Genomic DNA, 19,771 nt, shown 5'->3' on the forward strand with positions numbered 1-19,771 from the left:
TCCTTTAGATGAGGTAAAAATTGGAGGCGACCCGAATAGTAGAACCAGACGGAACTAAAATTGTCCAGATCAAGATAGGATGAAAATAGACCCATTACCCCAACGAGGACTAGCTTGTCACTGGCATTTAAAGTAAAGCAGGGAAGGCATAATGCACATGGATGCACATCAAAGGCATATATAAATTTATAACAATTATCTTCATCAATACAGCCACTTGTGCATAATCAAGCGTATTGAACATGAAAACAAAATATGTAGAAATAGGCATATTTCGCAGTTACGTGTAGGCCTGTAACGTTATATATCTTTTTACCAATATAAGAATGAGAGTTTTACATGCTTGTTTTATGCATAATCTAATATGTTGGACAAGTTTAAGAAAAAAAAAAAATTACAGTGCAAATGTTGGGGCGAGTGCAGTTGTATCTATATATATTAGGCCAACTGGATACCATCAGAAGCTTACATTTAACTTTGATCCACCTCTTTAAACCGCTCACAACATTTGGAAGATGTAGACCAGTCTAGACGAACTCCAAAAACAGCGTTTCCGGAAGTAAGAAATTGAGACTGAAAAAGACTCCGAAAATAGAGTCCACACATGCGCACACACACAAAAAATGACAATTTTTCGGCAAAAATGATGGGTCTACAAAAACTGTCCATGCAAAGTTTTGAAAAGTATGGCAATTATGCCAGTACTCAGAAATGCTAAATAAAAGACTTCGGAAGAGATCGTATTTGTCAGATTTTTGATCTTATTTGCAATAAAGTAGATATTTACTTTCAAAGTTAACGTTTCAAGTCAGATCAATTACAGAGAAAATGATACATTTTGAGAAGGAAATATGCATAATAAAAGGGATATATATGCAAAATGGGACATTAATATTGTAACTGTAAAAAACGTGACTGAATTTTACACATAAATTAGCATTCCGGTTTTTTTATTTGTGTACGACATTGGAATTGAACGCGTAAGTTATTACCATTGTTATTTACCGATTTTTTATCACATACGAACAGATATTACAATGTATTATGAAAACATTTTTAAAACTATTATCTATTAATATGAAATTTTTAAAAACCACTCTTCTAAATATTAAGGGCACAACATGTCTTCTAAAAATGAACCTGTTAATATCTCTGCTCTGTGGTGGAAAAATGCGCATTTTCTGATTAAAATAAATATACAAGCTGGGTGTCTTCAAAAACAAATAAAAGCACCTTTATTTTTGGAACGACATAAAATTTAAATCAAGGAGACAATAAATTAAATAAGAAAATATTTCTTACCGGCAGTATTGAATTTGATGTCGTATATCCAATTCACTATTATGCAAGAGTTTGAAGCAATAAATAAGTCAATATCCACAAAATAATTTAATAAATGCAATTATCCATTCAATAAAAAATAAAATGAAATAACAATGCACTAAATACAGCCATTATGCTGCCATATATTTGGAGAAACGAACGACAATCCATCGTTTGTTTACATCGGACGCCATTTTGCCGCAATGCATGATGGAGCCAAAGACTTCGTTTTCGGAGTTCACACTGTTTTTGGAGTTCGTCTAGACTGGTAGACTGTGACGTCACGTTAATTGCACTTCCATAACAGAATCTAAAATTTTTTAACGAAGGCTTTGTAGAGTTGATGCATTTATTTAAATTTTTTGTTTCTGTTAAGCTCTCTCTAGAGTCTAGTGTAAGAAGAAAATCACTATAACTGTAGTACTGCCATGCCATTCAGTGGCATTCATCATTATACAGGAACTGTGGTAGTGAAAGATTTCTGGGAAGGTCTCACTTAAAAATTTGCTTGAGGAATGTGCAGATTTCTGTTCGAATTTCTTATCTTAATTCTTACATGTAAGTCTATAGAGTTTGCTTTGCACCACTCACTGTGCTAGCTAAAAAATCAACTACAAAAAAGAAACAACATTTATAGCAACAAGTCAATAAATTTTTAGAGTCAGTGTAAAATGGTAAAATCTGCTGTCATCCAACTTGGTTGGTTGCAAATATGATGTAATGTAATATTTGTATGAACTTGTTAAAAAATAGCCAGCTTGAAAGAAAAATGAACATAAACTCAATAAAAATTTCTTAAGAATTTTTCCAATATATGCAGGTAGTTATTTCATATAAGGCCTTGATAATGTAAGATTCATTAATGTAATTCTTTTCTGACCCTTTTGTCTGATGTCAACAGCAGCTGAGCCAGAATTATGTCAAAAGTGCCAGGATCCTGTGGATTGCCAATCCTTGGTGACAAGTCAATAGACTTCTACAGGGACCCTGTTCAATTTGTCACCAAGAACATACAGCAAAATAAAAGCCGGGTGTTCTGTGCCAGATTTCTGAATGTCCCGACTGTCTTCATAGGATGTAATGAAACAATTCAAAAACTTCTCACAGGTAATACAATTAATATAGGAAACAAACTGTGCTTGACAAATATATGTTACCATTACAGAAACTGTTGTTAGAAGTAGTAACAAATTGATGTCTGATATTTATGTTGTACTGTAGATGGGTCTGAATACACAGAACTTGGCTATAAACAATTCATGGGTGAAATATTTGGAGACAACATCTTGTTTACCAATGGTGAGTTTGTAGATTTTTAACTGAAATCAACTCTCTTAATAGCTAGTGCACATTTTTAGGTTACCCAAGTCACACAGGTAACCTATTGCTACTTTTTGTGCATTTGTTTTATTGTTTGCATAGACATGAATATAAAATATCAAGGTGAACTATTAAAAAAATGTAAACAATCAAACTTCAATCTCTAGAATTCACAAATATTAGCAGAATACTCTGAGATCTCTAAGGTTACTTTTGAAAAAAGACACGTAATTTGAGTCTTAAAGCTGAACATGACTCATAAATAAGCATATGCCGTATTAGTTTTCCTATCTCCAATATCAGCACTGGGGTATACTCTTTGCTTTCATTACATCTGACTGCTTTCAATACAATGTTCATGTTGGTTATCTTACATTACCTTTATTAACATTGTATTTCAGTTTATGTGTATTTGTGTTTGTTTGTTTGTACTGCACTGACATGTGCAACTGATGTAAGTTTCTTCGTTAAGTATCTTCTGCCATGGAAGAAGTTACTTTTGTCACTACCAAGAGTTTAACAATACAGACATGATTTTTTTCTGCTTTAAAGTGGAACTCCGCTTTTGAAATTTGTTCAATCCGTTTTAAAAGTTATATTCCGCTTTTTTAAGTCTCTCAATATTTTTCGATTATACCGTTTTTGTCCGATAAATCTGTTTGGCTCCACATTATACCTACTTTATTGATTCAATATAAAAAGCAATTTCATTGGTTCTTTGAATTTAGAGTTATTAATTCAGCCAATCATTGGAGGTTTACCTAAATGAATCGATCGAGGTAATGGATGCAAACGTGAATAAAGAAACGAAAGTATTAAAAATGTCATTAAAAATGTATATTCCGCCAGTTGATGGAAATGTTTTGGGAAACATTGATCGTTGTTGCTGTAACATGAATTAATAAAAAAAAAGTTTAAAAGACGTTGATAAAGAGTAGGTAACATGTAACATTAAAAAAAACTCCTTAAAATTAAGTGCCCCCAGATCCCCGCCTGTATGGGGTCATCTTAACATCTGCTTTCTTTTATATGACTTCAGAATCATGTCTGACAATAGCTAAGTAGAATACGTCTGTCCACACTGGTGAAAACTGATTACACTGAATGGAGACCAATTAAACATCTTATATAGGGGCTGTAAAGCTAACAGTAAATGCAGAGTAATATGGTGGACAAACATAGATCTCTGCCTTTTATGAATCGTGATCAGCTTTGATAATGATTTCATCTCTGTTATAAAACATACATACTAGATATTTATGATACAAGTGTTCAACTGTACAAATAATATAATTTAACAAATAAGGTACAACTAGAGCCAAGGAATTAAAAAAAAAATTCAATACATTGTTGTAATTATCATTATGTACATGTAATTAAAAAAGAATTATTGATCTGTTATTTGTCATCACAGGAGAAATGGCTAGAGGTCTTAGGTCATCTTTATCACAATTGTTCTGCAATGACTCACTGAATTCCTACCAAGCCACTATATCAAGGTAAATATTATACAGAATTCTGAGATAGTGTGTGTGTACTGTAGCAGAATTCCTACCAAGCCACCATATCAAGATAAACATTATGTTAGGGTTAGTGTACAAGTAGCACTCCATTCCTTAAAAATAATGGAGCTGAGGCCATGAAGAGGCATATATTAACCCGCTTAAAATCCTTTGTTCTAAATGCTTGTAATTATTGTTTGTTAATATATAAAAAATATATTAAAGTTACACAGTATAACAGTAAATATATATTTAACATTACTATTTGCAGTATTTAATATATATATAGAGAGAGAATAAGGCGAGTAAAGTGTTATAACGTAATTTAAATCTGTCGTCTGTAAACAGCTTTGATAGCGTAGTGAGATGAGTGTCTGACTATCATGGTAAGGGTACCCGGATCGATTCTCAGCGGTACAAGTATGATTTTTCTTTCTTCGGTAAAGGCACGGGAAAGAGAATTTAATCATAGCAAAATACCGGTTTCACTGTAATTTGCAACTCTCCATTCCTGAAAAATAATGGAGCGCTCAAACAAAAGAGTGACATCACAAGTACTGAGTACTGTGTTTGTGTACTGTAGTAGAATACCTACCAAGTCATCACATCAAAGCAATCATTACAGGCCTGTAGGAAGCAATTTCAGTGGAGGGGGGGGGGGGACACAACCAAACATTTTCAGTTTGTGGTACACTACCAAATTTTCAAAATTACCTTAAAGGTCAACAGATGTTATTATTGATTGAGGGGGCATATAGTAGCTATGTTTTCTATAGTATTCTATATATATCGGCTAAATTATTTGGGGGGGGGGGGGGGGACATCCCTCCCCATTCCTGTGTGTGTGTTCTGTCACCAATCTGAGTACTTTGAGTGTGAGTTTAGGAGCAATGGGATTCAGATTTGTCACAATCTTTTGTTCTCTGATTCATGATTTAAAAAAAACAAAACAAACAAAAACATCTTTTATTAAACAGGATGGACTAGTACAACAGGAGAGGTCGTAGGTATTCTTGCTCAACTTATTTTTAGATCATTTTATGCTGTATTATACCAGCTGCTCAGGATATTACCTGCTCTACCATACTCGGTGTGATGCTGGCTTTAGTCTGTTCTCTGTCTGTAATCTTATCCTGACCCTGGACGTATTATTTACGAAGATTTCCCTCTTTACTTACAGGAAATCAGGGTTTTAGAGATTTCCCTTCTCACCATATTAAGTAAACCATGGAGCCCAGATACTCTTGAGTTTACGACATTAAAACTCAGATCTTAGTTGACTCCCATTGTGAGTTGATCCTTGCTGTCACAGTCATTTGATGAAGATTTTCACAAGCAGTAACTTCTGTTTGATTCATATGAGATAGCAAATAATCTTCACTGGTAAAGGTTAAAAGAAAATGGCATATTTGTAAAACAGATTATATGTGTTCAAAATGGCTTTATTTGAAGTCCCTTAATGTACACTATTGAAATATTACCATAATGCATGTACATGTTTAGTAATGTATATGAAATTCACACAGGTGTGTGAAATATGTTTACAGGGTTTGACACTAAGGCACGTCCGACCGACCCAGTCTAGTAAATTTGTGGTCTGGTCGTGTTAAATATTCATGATCTAGACTGACTGGCCGTGTGGATGAAATAAATGTTAACCCTCATTTCAGTCTTTCAAATAAGTGCTCTAAAAAATTTTTAAGGAAATTTTCTTGATTTTCCGATTGCAAACACAGCCATTGCTCTGAAAAAGAAAACTTCCCTGCATGACACAATCGCTATTTTTGAGCCCGGCTGTAATAGACAAGTCGCGATCGAAACTACCTTGGTTCAGTACCATTTGGTATGAATAGTCATCGAATAATATAGTTTTTAATTTATTTACATGTATATTTATGGTAATAATTTTATTTAAGTTCCTTGAATTAATGTTCTTTAAAGCTTATAATATTCACATGTTGACTCATTGGGCTGCTACCTATGGGCTCAATGGACTGCTACCTATGGAACAGTCTGTCAAAATGTATACCTGAACACATGCAAGAGAAACATTGTAGTATGGTTTCAAAACTTTTTTTCATTATAGTAGCAGGTTATAAAAAGAAAATTTTCAAGTTTGATCAGGGCTAGTGAATTTATGGCCAGGGCTAGTAAAAATTATGGGAAGTAGCCCGACTGGTCTAGTACTCATAAAAGTTAATGTCAAACCCTGGTTTAATATGCAAATCTGGGACATCCCCTTTGACAAGATGAACAATGAAACTGTCAGGTGAATGTTGTATATCTCTTGGTCCTTGCATATAATCAAAGTGGCTGTCAGCTGAAAACTTTAACGTGTTTGGCACTGCAAATAGCTTTAGTAGATCAGATAAACTATCATATAGTAATGTTTGGTTTGCAGCTTATATGAGAGAAAAAAGAAAACTTTTTAACCTTTAAGGTTTTATTGATTAAGACGATATTTAAAAAGTTATATCAAGGTGCTTACAGATATACCTAAATGCATGCTTTTGAGAGGTTAGAATTTGCTTTACTGTTAGCTTTAATGAGGTGCCTGCTGTTAATGTAGGATATACTAGCACATATTTCATTATAAAGGTTTCACAAGGGCAATTTGAAGGTACTTTAATCCAACTTTAAACACACGTACATGTCTGCGCTTTGTTTTATTTTCATTAAGACACTGGAAGCCTAAAATTTATTCGTACCTAATTTTTTTATTTTGTATTTTATTTGGTACCATAGCAAATTTTTATTGCGATTATTATTACTGTATACAGGGAAATTATCGCTCCCATTTTTTTTTTTTTGCTCCTTTTGCCCTACTCACAGGTGGGTGAATTTAAACGGGGCGAATTCAAAGAACACAGTATAATTTCTTAAACAGAACTCTGACTGGGCTAATTTAAAATGGGACAAAATTGCTTGCAAGTGTGAAAGGGCAAAAATAACATGGGGCGAAAATAACCCTGTATATAGTATTTCATCTGTTCTTCAAATTATTGCTTCAGATTGATTGTAGGAAATTCTTCATCATTTATCATCAGTGTTGTGAGATCACAAACTGTCAACTCTTTGCAACTATTATCCAAATCTTAACCTTCTCATGTCTTACACATTATTCTGTTTTACTTTCAGAATTGTAGAAGACAGAATCCATCGATTAGAATGTCGGTAAGTTGCCTATGAGTCAATCTTATGTGATAAGACAGGTCTTACTACCTAAGGGGAGGTATCTTTTGACATTTTGACTTTCAGTATTTGGATTCTGAGTATCTTCATATACCTGAAACTTGAAAGGGAACTTAAATCTGGTATTTCAATAAATTACACACAGCAGATGTCAACTAAAATTTAAGTAAAATACCTTACTTTATGGTTAGTAGCAACAAATTCCAGTACTTTGAGTACTTTGATCACAGATGTGAGAATATGACTTCCAGTATTTTGAGTAATAAAATAACAGATGTGAGAACAGGACTTCCAAATATTTGGTGTACTTCGATTACAGGTGTGAGAATACTTAGAAGTACTATGAGTACTTTGATTACGGATGTAAGAATATGACTTCCAGTACTTTGAATACTTTGATTAAGGATGTGAGAATATGACTTCCAGTACTTTGAGTACTTTGATTATAGGTGTGAGGTTTCCCTTTACTCCTTTATGAAGTCCCTTTGTACAGAGATCTGTCTCAGTCTGTTTCTGGGGATGGACTTCAAAGATGCAGAAGAGGCTACAAACCAAATTGTTGGCCTGACCACCACTCACTGGCATGGTAAAGTTATATATATATATATATCTATACAGGTAAATGTTGTCACAGTGTATAAATCTGATAAATATAATTCTCTAGTGATTGTCAAAATTATTCTGTTTTATCCTTAATTGATATCCAATAACCACAGTCAAACCTCGTTATCTCGAAATCGATGGGACCGAGAAAAAACTTCGAGATATCTGTGGGTTCGAGATATAAAGGGTAAAATACTCAAAGAAAAAAGGCTTGGGACTTTCCAATCATTTTGACATATATCCATTGTATTCAAGATATCCATGTTCGAGATACCCAAGTTCAACTGTATTTATAGCCATATATATAGTTACTTTTTATATCTGTAAATTATATCCAATTAATTGTTCACTTTAAATTTGTATTACTTAGTATTAATCATGTATAACTGTATCATCATTTAGATTTCATAGATGAACAAATTTACAAAGAATAATCTATATTGCACTGAATAACTCTGTGTTGATAAATACTAGTAAATATAATTCTCTCAAAAACCTAAATATGGAAGGAGGCATGTAAAATATTATTGGTAATATTATTATTTCACAGGTAATATTATGTATAGTAGTTGGAATGAAATTCATGATAGGGACTGATTCAAAATCAGAATCGTATTGAATTATAATTTTGTCATAAACTGTGCCTATCATGTCCTCTAACAGGTATCATCTCTGTCCCTGTGTCAATCAAACTCCCCCTGACTGGCGGATCTTCCTTCTGTAAAGCTTTAGAGGCCAAGGTAAGGAAACCCTTATTATCATGATTAGGATAAGAATATTTAATCCATCATTTATTTGTGACACATTTATCCTTTCTGGGAAAAAATGGATATTCTTAAAATTTAAATAAATTTCCTTTTCTCCTTCCTTTGAATTAGAAATTTCAATCAGCTGACTTGGAATAGATTTATCAATTGTAGGATCACCTGCTAAACATAATAAAACAGAAGAAATGTGGTGAAACCTCTCACTTTCCTGACAAAATCCAGCGATGTCCACACGGAGCTCATGAAGAATTTGTAGACAATCATCTCCTCCTGTTTACTTCAGCTCTGGTTCCCAAGGCCCTGTCCTCAATATTGACCTCACTTTTTATTCAAATAGGATCCCTCCAGGTAAAGTCCAGATAGGATGCCTTCAGATAAAATCCAGATTGAAAGTCTTCAGGTAAAGTCCAGATAAGAAGCCTTCAGATGAAGTCCAGATTGAAGCCTTTAGGTAAAGTCCAGATAGGAAGCTTTCAGGTAAAGTCCAGATAGGAAGCCTTCAGGTAAAGTCCAGGTAGGAAGCCTTTAGGTTAAGTCCAGATAAGAGGCCTTCAGATAAAGTCCAGATAGGAAGCCTTCAGGTAAAGTCCAGATAGGAAGCTTTCAGGTAGAGTCCAGATAGGAAGCCTTCAGGTAAAGTCCAGATAGGAAGTCTTTAGGTTAAGTCCAGCTAAGAAGCCTTTAGATAAAGTTCAGGTAGGAAGCCTTCAGGTAAAGTCCAGATAGGAAGCCTTCAGGTAAAGTCCAGATAGGAAGCCTTCAGGTAAAGTCCAGATTGGAAGCCTTCAGGTAAAGTCCAGATTACCTGCAGAACTGTAGCGTTATGGTTTTATATTTTAGTCTTTGACCATAACGCTACAGATCCCGTAATGCAAATATTGTGCAATTTACGGCACAAGATTTTCTGCTCACTTTGGGGATGTATTTCGCCGCTTACCAGCATTGTTCAATCAACTACCTTTCATTCCCTAATTCTAGACATATTCTATAACCAATCTGTATATTTTATCCATCTCCAAACCCTTTCTAGTCACTAACTAGCCACTAACTTGCATGTGAATTTTATGCCATCCGACAACAAATTCACAACAAGCGAGTTTATTAGGCTGCAGAGATGACTAGAAAGGGTTAGGAGATAGATAGAATATACATATATAAGGGCTGATTTTCATGAGTACATGTGTGTATCTTTTAAAAGAGGATTAAAGATTATACATACGTAACAAGCTCTCCCTTGCTCTGCAGACAATCCTCTTATATACATGTGTTTTTTGTCTTGCTTGGAGGTTACAAAAAGTAATAAGTGTGATATCTCAAAATGACAAGTTACAAAATTATTTAAAATGTTACATGATTAAAGCAAATGTTTAAAATTTATTTTAAAAATGAGTTTCACTGAATTTAGGAAAGTTTGGGATTATAGTCTTCAGCATCTTCACAGTGTCAAGTTTTAGTGATATCATTCCTCTACACAAGCCCTTGGCAAAAGTTGCTATTTAAAAATCAGGTTAGAAAGCTACTATTTCATTTCTTCCCAGTTTAGGACTGGAACCAATCAGAAAACAGCCTTTATTGTTTAAGTTTTGTAAACAAATATACTTGTCTTTAAAATGGAAAGTGCCAATATTGTAGGATTTGTGACCAGTTACCTCAAATAAAATATCGGAGATTAATTTTTGGAAGATCCTCCTCCAGCGGTCTCAAAAGATATGGTGTGGATTGAGTCACTTGAAAATGACAGATTTAAAAGATATATTCTCATTGGTTGGTTTATAATTAACCATTACGTCATGTGGAACCACAAGCCTAACTTTTAAATAGCGACTTTGTCGAGGGTTTGTGAAAAGGAACATTATCACGAAACCTTGACCTTGTGAAGATGAGTCTATAGAACAGTTAAGATTTCAGTTCATATTTAATACAGACAGACATGCAGAGCAGTCTTGTGGAGGATGGTGAATGCTTGGAGGCCATGTTGTTAGAGGTTCAAAGAATGTTTCCACCATTCATTGGAGGTCGAAGGGTGGCCAAACAAGTAATTGTGATTTTCTGTATAAATCCTTCAAAATAATGTAAATTTAAGTCAAATACCAGTATTGTGTTGTTCCAACAATGTGAGGTTCCTTGAACAATGTAAAACTTACTCTGATAGTAAATGGTTCCTTAAATAATATGAATTACCTTGAAGACTGTTAAGGCATCCAAAAATAAGGTAAAAGACCCCCAGATATTGTAAACTTTAATTAAAAACTATAAAGCTTTCTAAAATGTAGAATAACCCAATTACTGTAAAGCGAACTTAGGTACTGCACAGATATATCAAGTACTGTAAAGATTACTTAGATACTGTAAAGTTATCTAAAAATACTGTAAAGCTAACTTAGATACTGTAAAGATATCTCAAATACTGTAAAATTTACTTAGATGCGGTAGAGATATCCCAAATACTGTAAAGCTAACTTATATACTGTAGAGATATTTCAAATATTGTAAAGCTAACTTAGATTCTGTAATGATATCTCAAATACTGTAGGCATCTTTGAAATACTGTTAGTGTTCCTCAGAAGTTTAAAGCTGCATTTGAATGGTAAAATTTGGTTTGCAGGAAAACAGAGTTATACATTAATAACAACACTTCATAAATGAAGTATGTAATAGTAGGTAGAATACTGATGTTTTATAATGCAGATATATGATTATCATTTCAGGACTTTACCCTGAATGGTTTTCATATTCCAAAGGGGCATGCTTTAGTTTACATGTCTTACCACAGCCACAGGGATCCTAGAATCTTCCAGTTCTCAGACCAATTCAACCCTGACAGGTGGAAGTCAGTGTAAGTAAAGGTCACTTATAACCCAGAATCTTTCAGTTCTGAGATCAATTTGACCCTGACAGGTGGAAGTCAGTGTAAGTAAAGGTCACTTATAACCCAGAATCTTCCAGTTCTCAGACCAATTCAACCCTGACAGGTGGGAGTTGTGTAAGTAAAGGTCACTTATAACCCAGAATCTTCCAGTTCTCAGACCAATTCAACCCTGACAGGTGGAAGTCAGTGTAAGTAAAGGTCACTTATAACCCAGAATCTTCCAGTTCTCAGACCAATTCAACCCTGACAGGTGGAAGTCGTGTAAGTAAAGGTCACTTATAACCCAGAATCTTCCAGTTCTCAGACCAATTCAACCCTGACAGGTGGAAGTCAGTGTAAGTAAAGGTCACTTATAACCCAGAATCTTCCAGTTCTCAGACTGATTCGACCCTGACAGGTGGAAGTCAGTGTAAGTAAAGGTCACTTATAACCCAGAATCTTCCAGTTCTCAGACCAATTCAACCCTGACAGGTGGAAGTCAGTGTAAGTAAAGGTCACTTATAACCCAGAATCTTCCAGTTCTCAGATCAATTTGACCCTGACAGGTGGAAGTCGTGTAAGTAAAGGTTACTTGTAACCCAGAATCTTCCTGTTCTCAGACCAATTCAACCCTGACAGAAATTAGTGTAAGTAAAGGTTACTTATATGGCCATAATAAAAAAAATTCCTAGATTTTCATCCTTGCCTGCCCCAATTTTTTACCCCAGCCTCGATTTTTTTTATTCCTGTTTTTCTTTATCTTGATTCTGATCGGGATCGGTATTCAACTGCCATTCAACTTTTGTTTTAAATCCCACTAATGTTGGCATGTTTTGACAGCTGACAAGATGTAATGCTGAAATATGTATTAAACAAGGATTATTGGTTGTGAAAGATTGATGATTATGCGCAGTAAGAGATATGCATATTTAAATGGACTTCTACTATGACTTTTATTCCGGCATTATAGATAAATCTGCACCGATTGATCAGGTCAACAAAATACCTGTTCAATAGAAAAAATAAAAAATATGAAATAAAATCCACCCGCCTGCCTCGATTTTTCAAAAAAATCAGGATGAGAATCTAGGAATTTTTTTTATTATGGCCTAACCCAGAATCTTCCAGTTCTCAGACTGATTCGACCCTGACAGGTGGAAGACAGTGTAAGTAAAGGTTACTTACAACCCAGAATCTTCCAGTTCTCAGACCAATTCAACCCTGACAGGTGGAAGTCAGTGTAAGTAAAGGTTACTTACAACCCAGAATCTTCCAGTTCTCAGACCAATTTGGTCCTGACAGATAAAAGACAGTGTGCGTAAAGGTTACTTATAAATTAGATGTGAAAATAACCAACAGTGATCATTCTCAAAAGTCAATTTTAACAATATAACTTATGGGCAGAGCCAACAGGGACCTCTGAAAACAGGTGGGATCAGGTGCCATGGAGCAGTAAGCATCCCCTGCCAACTGGTCACACCCACCATGTGCTCCTTGTCATGATCGGTTAAACAAACAAATCTGTAGACAATTCAGTGTGAACCTAATGGCCTAACAATTTGTATGAAAAACATCAGTCAACTTTCAACCTAACAATAGATGGTATTTGCAAACAAGTTCATTGTATCTACCATAGAATTTGCAAAATGTTGACTTTAGCTAAATTATTGATATCCTTGTATCATCAACTTGTTGTCAATACCCTGCCTCGTTTTAGAAATCATTGGTACATATAACATGCTCTTGTATATCCAATCATCTGGGAGACACAAACTCCATATGCAGGTGATAATGGTATAAGGGAAGTTGATGTTAGAAAAGTTGAAGTGATCACATTTATCATAAAGTTTAGTTGTCGATTTGCCATCAATGTCTTTCTCTAGTAAAACATCCAAATATGAAATAGATGTGTCAGACCCTGTTGCGTCTTTTACTTTGAATATTTATATTAAAATAATCCAGAATCTTCCAGTTCTCAGACCAGTTTGACCCCAACAGATGAAAGACAATGTGAGTAAAGGTTTACTCAGAAACACTATTATTTGTATCCTTCTCAAATGTATCTCTTGCAAAGTGCAACATTAAATATAAGACAAACATATGTAGAGGATATCTTTGCTGTCCTTTTTATGCCCCCTTAATTGAAGATTCGGGGCCAGAGTTTTTGGTCTGTCCATCCATCTATTATCTATTTGTATGTTAATCTGTTTGTCTGCAAAAACTTCAACCTTGACCAAACTTTTAAATGATAGGAGCTAGGGCTTTCTTATTTCACATGTGTATTCCTTGTGACAAGATTATCCTTTGGGTACCAACATATTTGACTTCTTGACCTTGAAGTTTAACCTTCTTTTGCAAAATTTTACCAAACTTTATTCTTTAACCTTTAAGTGTTGTTAGGTTGAACTACTATCTCTTAAAACTATGCGGAAGACAAGGATCATATATGAATTAGCTGAATCAATAATTATTTCTTACAGCAATGCAGAAGACAAGGATCGTATTTTTTGTTTTGGAGCTGGACCTAGAGGATGTGTCGGACAGAAGTTGGTTTGGAATATTCTCAAGGTGACTTTGATCTGTGAATCATTATAGTTATACTTAATACATTGATAAACACCATGTACACCTCTGTATTGTAATACTTTAAACACCATGTACACTTCTTTATTAATTTGTAATACATAAAATGCCATATACACCTTTTTATTAATTTGTAATACATAAAACACCATATACACCTCTTCAAATGAGAATGTCTTGAAATTTTCAATGGCTACATCTGTGAATCTTTAACATCTTTGCTCATTTCTATTTTGAATTATGATGTTGCACTGTCTATAGTAGGTTTTATAAGTATATTGTCGATGAATCAGTTTTCTGAATACGTTTTGTTTCCTGAAACCTTGATTTTTATTTTCCAGACAATTGTAAGGGAGCTGATACAGAAATACCATATTACAGTCAAGGAAGGTCAAGACCTTAGTCATAAATGGCTGCCTGTCACTCGACCGAAGTCAGAGGTCAAGGTCAAATTTTCAGAAAAAACAGGGTCTTAGGTCATACAATCACAGGTTAATTTTGACAATTATATATATATTTTCTATTTCTTTCCAACGTGTATGGATTAATTTATGGAGGATATATTTTTGTAGTCATATATAATATTGCTAAACAAAATCCATATTGAATAGTTCCCGTAATTACCGTAAGATTGTACATGTGTAGACACAAAGCCACTATTATATCATCTTTCTGATATGTGTTTATTTGAAAATTGATTTTGTCAAAGTATATGGCTTTTTGTCATATATAAATTAATGTACTTTAAACATTGGAATTGTAAACTTTTGCTAATATTGGATCTGAACAAAAGGTTTTAGTTGTTGTTCATATTTAAGCACAGATTTAGTCAGGCATTAAACAGTATTAGCAATACTCATGACAATAAATTCTGTGATGTCCCGATTCTATAGTACTTATATGACCACTGTAAACAGTCATTTTTTATGTAAATGTACTGACAATAAATTCTGTGATGTCCCAGTTCTATAGTACTTACGACCACTGTAAACAGTCCTTTTTTATGTAAGTACATGTACTGACAATAAATTCTGTGATGTCCCAGTTCTATAGTACTTACGACCACTGTAAACAGTCCTTTTTTATGTAAGTACATGTACTGACAATAAATTCTGTGATGTCCCAGTTCTATAGTACTTACGACCACTGTAAACAGTCCTTTTTTATGTAAGTACATGTACTGACAATAAATTCTGTGATGTCCCAGTTATATAGTACTTACGACCACTGTAAAACAGTCCTTTTTTATGTAAGTACATGTACTGACAATAAATTCTGTGATGTCCCAGTTCTATAGTACTTACGACCACTGTAAACAGTCCTTTTTTATGTAAGTACATGTACTGACAATAAATTCTGTGATGTCCCAGTTCTATAGTACTTACGACCACTGTAAACAGTCCTTTTTTATGTAAGTACATGTACTGACAATAAATTCTGTGATGTCCCAGTTCTATAGTACTTACGACCACTGTAAACAGTCCTTTTTTATGTAAGTACATGTACTGACAATAAATTCTGTGATGTCCCAGTTCTATAGTACTTACGACCACTGTAAACAGTCCTTTTTTATGTAAGTACATGTACTGACAATAAATTCTGTGATGTCCCAGTTCTATAGTACTTACGACCACTGTAAACAGTCCTTTTTTATGTAAGTACATGTACTGACAATAAATTCTGTGATGTCCCAGTTCTATAGTACTTACGACCACTGTAAACAGTCATTTTTTATGTAAGTACATGTACTGACAATAAATTCTGTGATGTCCCAGTTCTATAGTACTTATGACCACTGTAAACAGTCCTTTTTTATGTAAATGTACTGAGTAATGTATTCAGTGGAATTGGCCATGACTTAAGATTTATGAATTTTTTTTTTTTGAAATGCAAAATGATTTTATACTGTGACTGTTTAAATCTCATTACTGTTTAGATAAATAACATTGTATATCATTCCTTCACATGTATGTGATAATTGTTTGTATTGTATTTCATTCCTTCACATATATTGTGATAATATTTTAGAATATTTTACCATTTCTTCTTACACCACATTGTAATCATTTCTGAAGTCAGATTTCTAGGTCAGTCCTATGTGATATTACATGATATATACTTATTCATCATGTTTACTTTGTGGTGATGAAGTATGTGAACTGGGTTTTTTTTTTGATATGATATTTTTACTTGCCGTGTATAATCAGTGTTTGATCTCATGTATTGCTGAATGTCTATTTCCTGTTGACTAGGGATTTCTACACTTTGTTGTTTCTTATCTATAGCAAATAATAAATAGGATTTTCTGAAATATGTCCTTGATTTTATCAGGTTTAATGTGTTTGACATTATAGTTGTGGAATCTGTGGGAGGGATATCAGATTTCCAGGGTCCTATAATGTCAAGTCACTGCAAGTTTAAGCTATCATGTTGAGGAGAGTGCCAAACTTTACTAGTACTTATTTTAGACGTAAATTTTAGAGAGTTATTGCTGAATTAATATTTTTAGTGATAGTCTTAAGCTTGAGGATACAGATATATTATTGAATACTTAGAGCACTACTTTGTTGCATTACTTTGGATTGAAATTCAGCATATTGAATACGAAAATAAAATAAAGACTTTGACATATTTCTTTGTTTCATGACTGTGGTTAGAGGTAGAAGTTTATATGTATGCATAAAAGAGACTGGCACGGCAATTTATAAGGATTGACTTAAGATATTTTGTGGAAATCCATAAGAGGAGTATATGTTCTCTAACCAAAACTTACTTGGGAAAAACCTGTAATTACTTCGCTTTTGTATTTAGGAGGCAGTGTGGAAAATACCTTCAAATGTTTGGGTAAGTTGAACTTTTGAAGAAATATTTTGTACAGAAGTAATTATATGACTTCTCCCAAGCAATTTTCAGTTACACTAAGATACAAAAGGATACAAATGAAGAGCAGAGCAAACATGAACCTCTAAAAACTAAATGGAAGTGGTATCAGGTGCTATCTGTTTTTGTCCATTGTGCAATAACATGTAAACATTTTCAGCTTCTTCTCTGAAACCACTGAACCAATTTCAACCAATTTTGATATTTAGAATCCATGGGTAAAGGGGAACAAAAATTATGAAATTCATGGCCCCCACCCCTCAGGGATCTGAAAGGTGGGGCTAAAACCATCAAAATTAGTGCTATCTTTAAAAATATTCCTCTTTAATCCTGGACATCAAGCTATTGAACTGTTTTTCATGATTGTACATAATAAGCATTGAGTCCTCTACCATAATTGTGAAATTCATGGCCCCTTGGGGCCAGGGGTACTGAAGTTAAGGTGGGGGTCTATTGATCATATAGTGAAAATGCATTAATTCATTGAAAATCTTCTCTCCTGCTGGGCATTGAAGAAACAAAGTGCATAGTTATGCTTAGCAAGGGTGACTCTTCCAAAATTGTGAACTTCATGACCCCTGGGTGAGGGGGTTATGGTGTTAGGTGGGGCTATATTGATTATATTGTAAAAATGCATTATTTCTTTGAAAATCTTCTCTGGTCCTGGATACTGAGCAAATTTAACAAACTAAGTGCATGGTTATAATGAGTATAGGTGCCTCTGTGGTTCTGGTGTAAAGGCAGGGCTATTGGTAATACATGTATAGTGATAATGCATTAATTCTTTGAAAATCTTCTCTGCTCCTGGGTATCTAGCAGACAAACAAAGTGCATTATTATGATGAGCAAGAGTGCATCTTCCAGAATTGTGAATTTCATAGCCTGTGGGTCAGGGGTTCTGGAGTATGCATTAATTCCATGAAAATCTTCTCAGCTTCTGGGTATTTAGCAGACAGACTAAGTGCATAACAATAATGAGCATAATGCTTATTTCAAATTGTGTTTCCAAATTTTTGCTGATTACCAGACTATAACTATTTTGCTGAGCCTTGATCATCATTTTTCTTTCAGTTTATTTGTATTATTATTTAAAGCTATATATGGCGTATCTGAGATAAAAAAAAATACAGGATTGAGTGTAGATAAACATGATATATGTTATTTACGTTCAAATTAAAATTTTCACCGATTTTGAACTCGAATAACCTCATGTTTCCATAGTTAAATTGATTTTAAACAATGTCTGTTAATTAAATGCGGAGTCGGTAAATAAATCGGTTATAGTTTTAAATTTCTAATATGTTTGAAACGAGACTGATTTAAATTGTGTAATTTACAGGAAGGCCCTATCTTTATATAAAGTAATAAAACAAATAGAAAGATCTTTTTAATTTTAGTTAGTCTGAACTTATAAAAAATGCCATATATGACTTTAATTATTTACCTTTCCATGGACCCTTTATAGGCAGGGTTGTATTATATTCAGGTGATCATTAAGGCCCTTTGACCTCTTGTTTCTTCATGTATTTTAACCTCATTATCTCCAACTCTCAGATATATAGTTTCCTAGGTCCCAACAATTACAAGACAATGAGGTTTCAGTGTATTTAAAAAATTGTGTCCTCTCATTTTTCCATTCAGTTTATTGCCATTTTCAATTGATGATTTTTAGTGACCAAAAAAATCTGTGAATATGATTTAATCAGTTCTTTTGTATAAAATATTATCGTGTTTGTTGACTAGTGTATTCATGAATTGTATAGCATAATCTTTTTAGTAACATTGTATGGAAAAAATAAACATTCTCAAGAAAGAAGATGGGTGAACATGACGAGCGAAAAGCCTATAGTGTGACAAACATGAAGGTAAAAAATTAAATTTTAATTATATCAAAAATATTCTTAATATTTCATCTAACATTAAAATATACTTTATGTAAAATCTCTACAATTTTCAAAAATCTCACAAAGATTAAAATTATTTGCTTAAGAAATACTATACACACACTAAAGAGGGCAAGAAGAGTCATTTTCTCACACTATAACGCTATTTTCCGATATGAGTGGGTCTTCACTCCATTTTTTGGAAAGTTAATCCTCAAAGTTTGCATAAAAATATACATTTTTTGGTTTCCAAAAATAGGGAGCAAAGACTCACTATACCTTAAAAATGTACTTTTATGACATAGCATTTGCATCTTTTCGAGAAAAACTTGAAGTCCATTAAGTCAAGGGTCATATCACAAATATGATTTAAATTCCACTATTCATCAGGACTTGTGTAGTCTAGTGGTTAGCGTGCTTGTCTCGAAAAAAAAAATGATACTCAGGATTTTTATTGCTAGGGTTCGAACCCCATGAAAAGCACATTATTTTTTTTAATAAAAGAATAAATTTTGCTGAGAAAATTTTCCTCGGAAAAGTTTTGTTTATCATAATTTCATAAATTTCAATAACGAGACCTTTACTCTAAATACTAAATTCACAAATTGAAATGATTTTTATATATCTGAAGCTATAGGCTTTCTGCACGCTATGTTCACCCATCTCCTTCCAAAATTAATCTGGAAAAGTATGTGATATAGTATAGGGAGAGAATCTCAAAATAAAATTTAAAATCTTGCACACTATGAATGGCAAAGCATTCAGTATTCCACATTCTTAATCAAGCACATGAACCTAAATAATACCACTGTACACAGAATAAATTCTGCTAGATTTGCTATCTGTTCAAAATCACTTCTCTAATAATTT

At 33.6% G+C, this 19,771-nt stretch overlaps 1 protein-coding gene across 1 annotated transcript; it reads left to right on the plus strand.

Annotated features, from left to right (window-relative positions):
* The first annotated feature begins 65 nt into the window (after window positions 1–65).
* LOC133194579 (putative cytochrome P450 120) lies at window positions 66–16,769 on the plus strand. Its single transcript, XM_061330516.1, has 12 exons — window positions 66–174; window positions 2,225–2,430; window positions 2,545–2,622; window positions 4,058–4,142; window positions 7,284–7,319; window positions 7,787–7,923; window positions 8,604–8,680; window positions 8,861–9,055; window positions 10,632–10,742; window positions 11,416–11,543; window positions 14,036–14,123; window positions 14,480–16,769. Exons 2-12 carry the CDS (start codon window positions 2,241–2,243, stop codon window positions 14,612–14,614), a joined length of 1,260 nt encoding a protein of 419 aa, XP_061186500.1. The 5' UTR covers window positions 66–174; window positions 2,225–2,240; the 3' UTR covers window positions 14,615–16,769.
* The last annotated feature ends 3,002 nt before the right edge of the window (window positions 16,770–19,771 follow it).

The sequence above is a fragment of the Saccostrea echinata genome, unplaced genomic scaffold, assembly GCF_033153115.1.
Source record: "Saccostrea echinata isolate AGI-Se365-2 ecotype Australia unplaced genomic scaffold, CSIRO_AGI_Sech_v1 ptg000001l, whole genome shotgun sequence".
NCBI classification, from domain to species: Eukaryota; Metazoa; Mollusca; class Bivalvia; order Ostreida; family Ostreidae; genus Saccostrea; species Saccostrea echinata.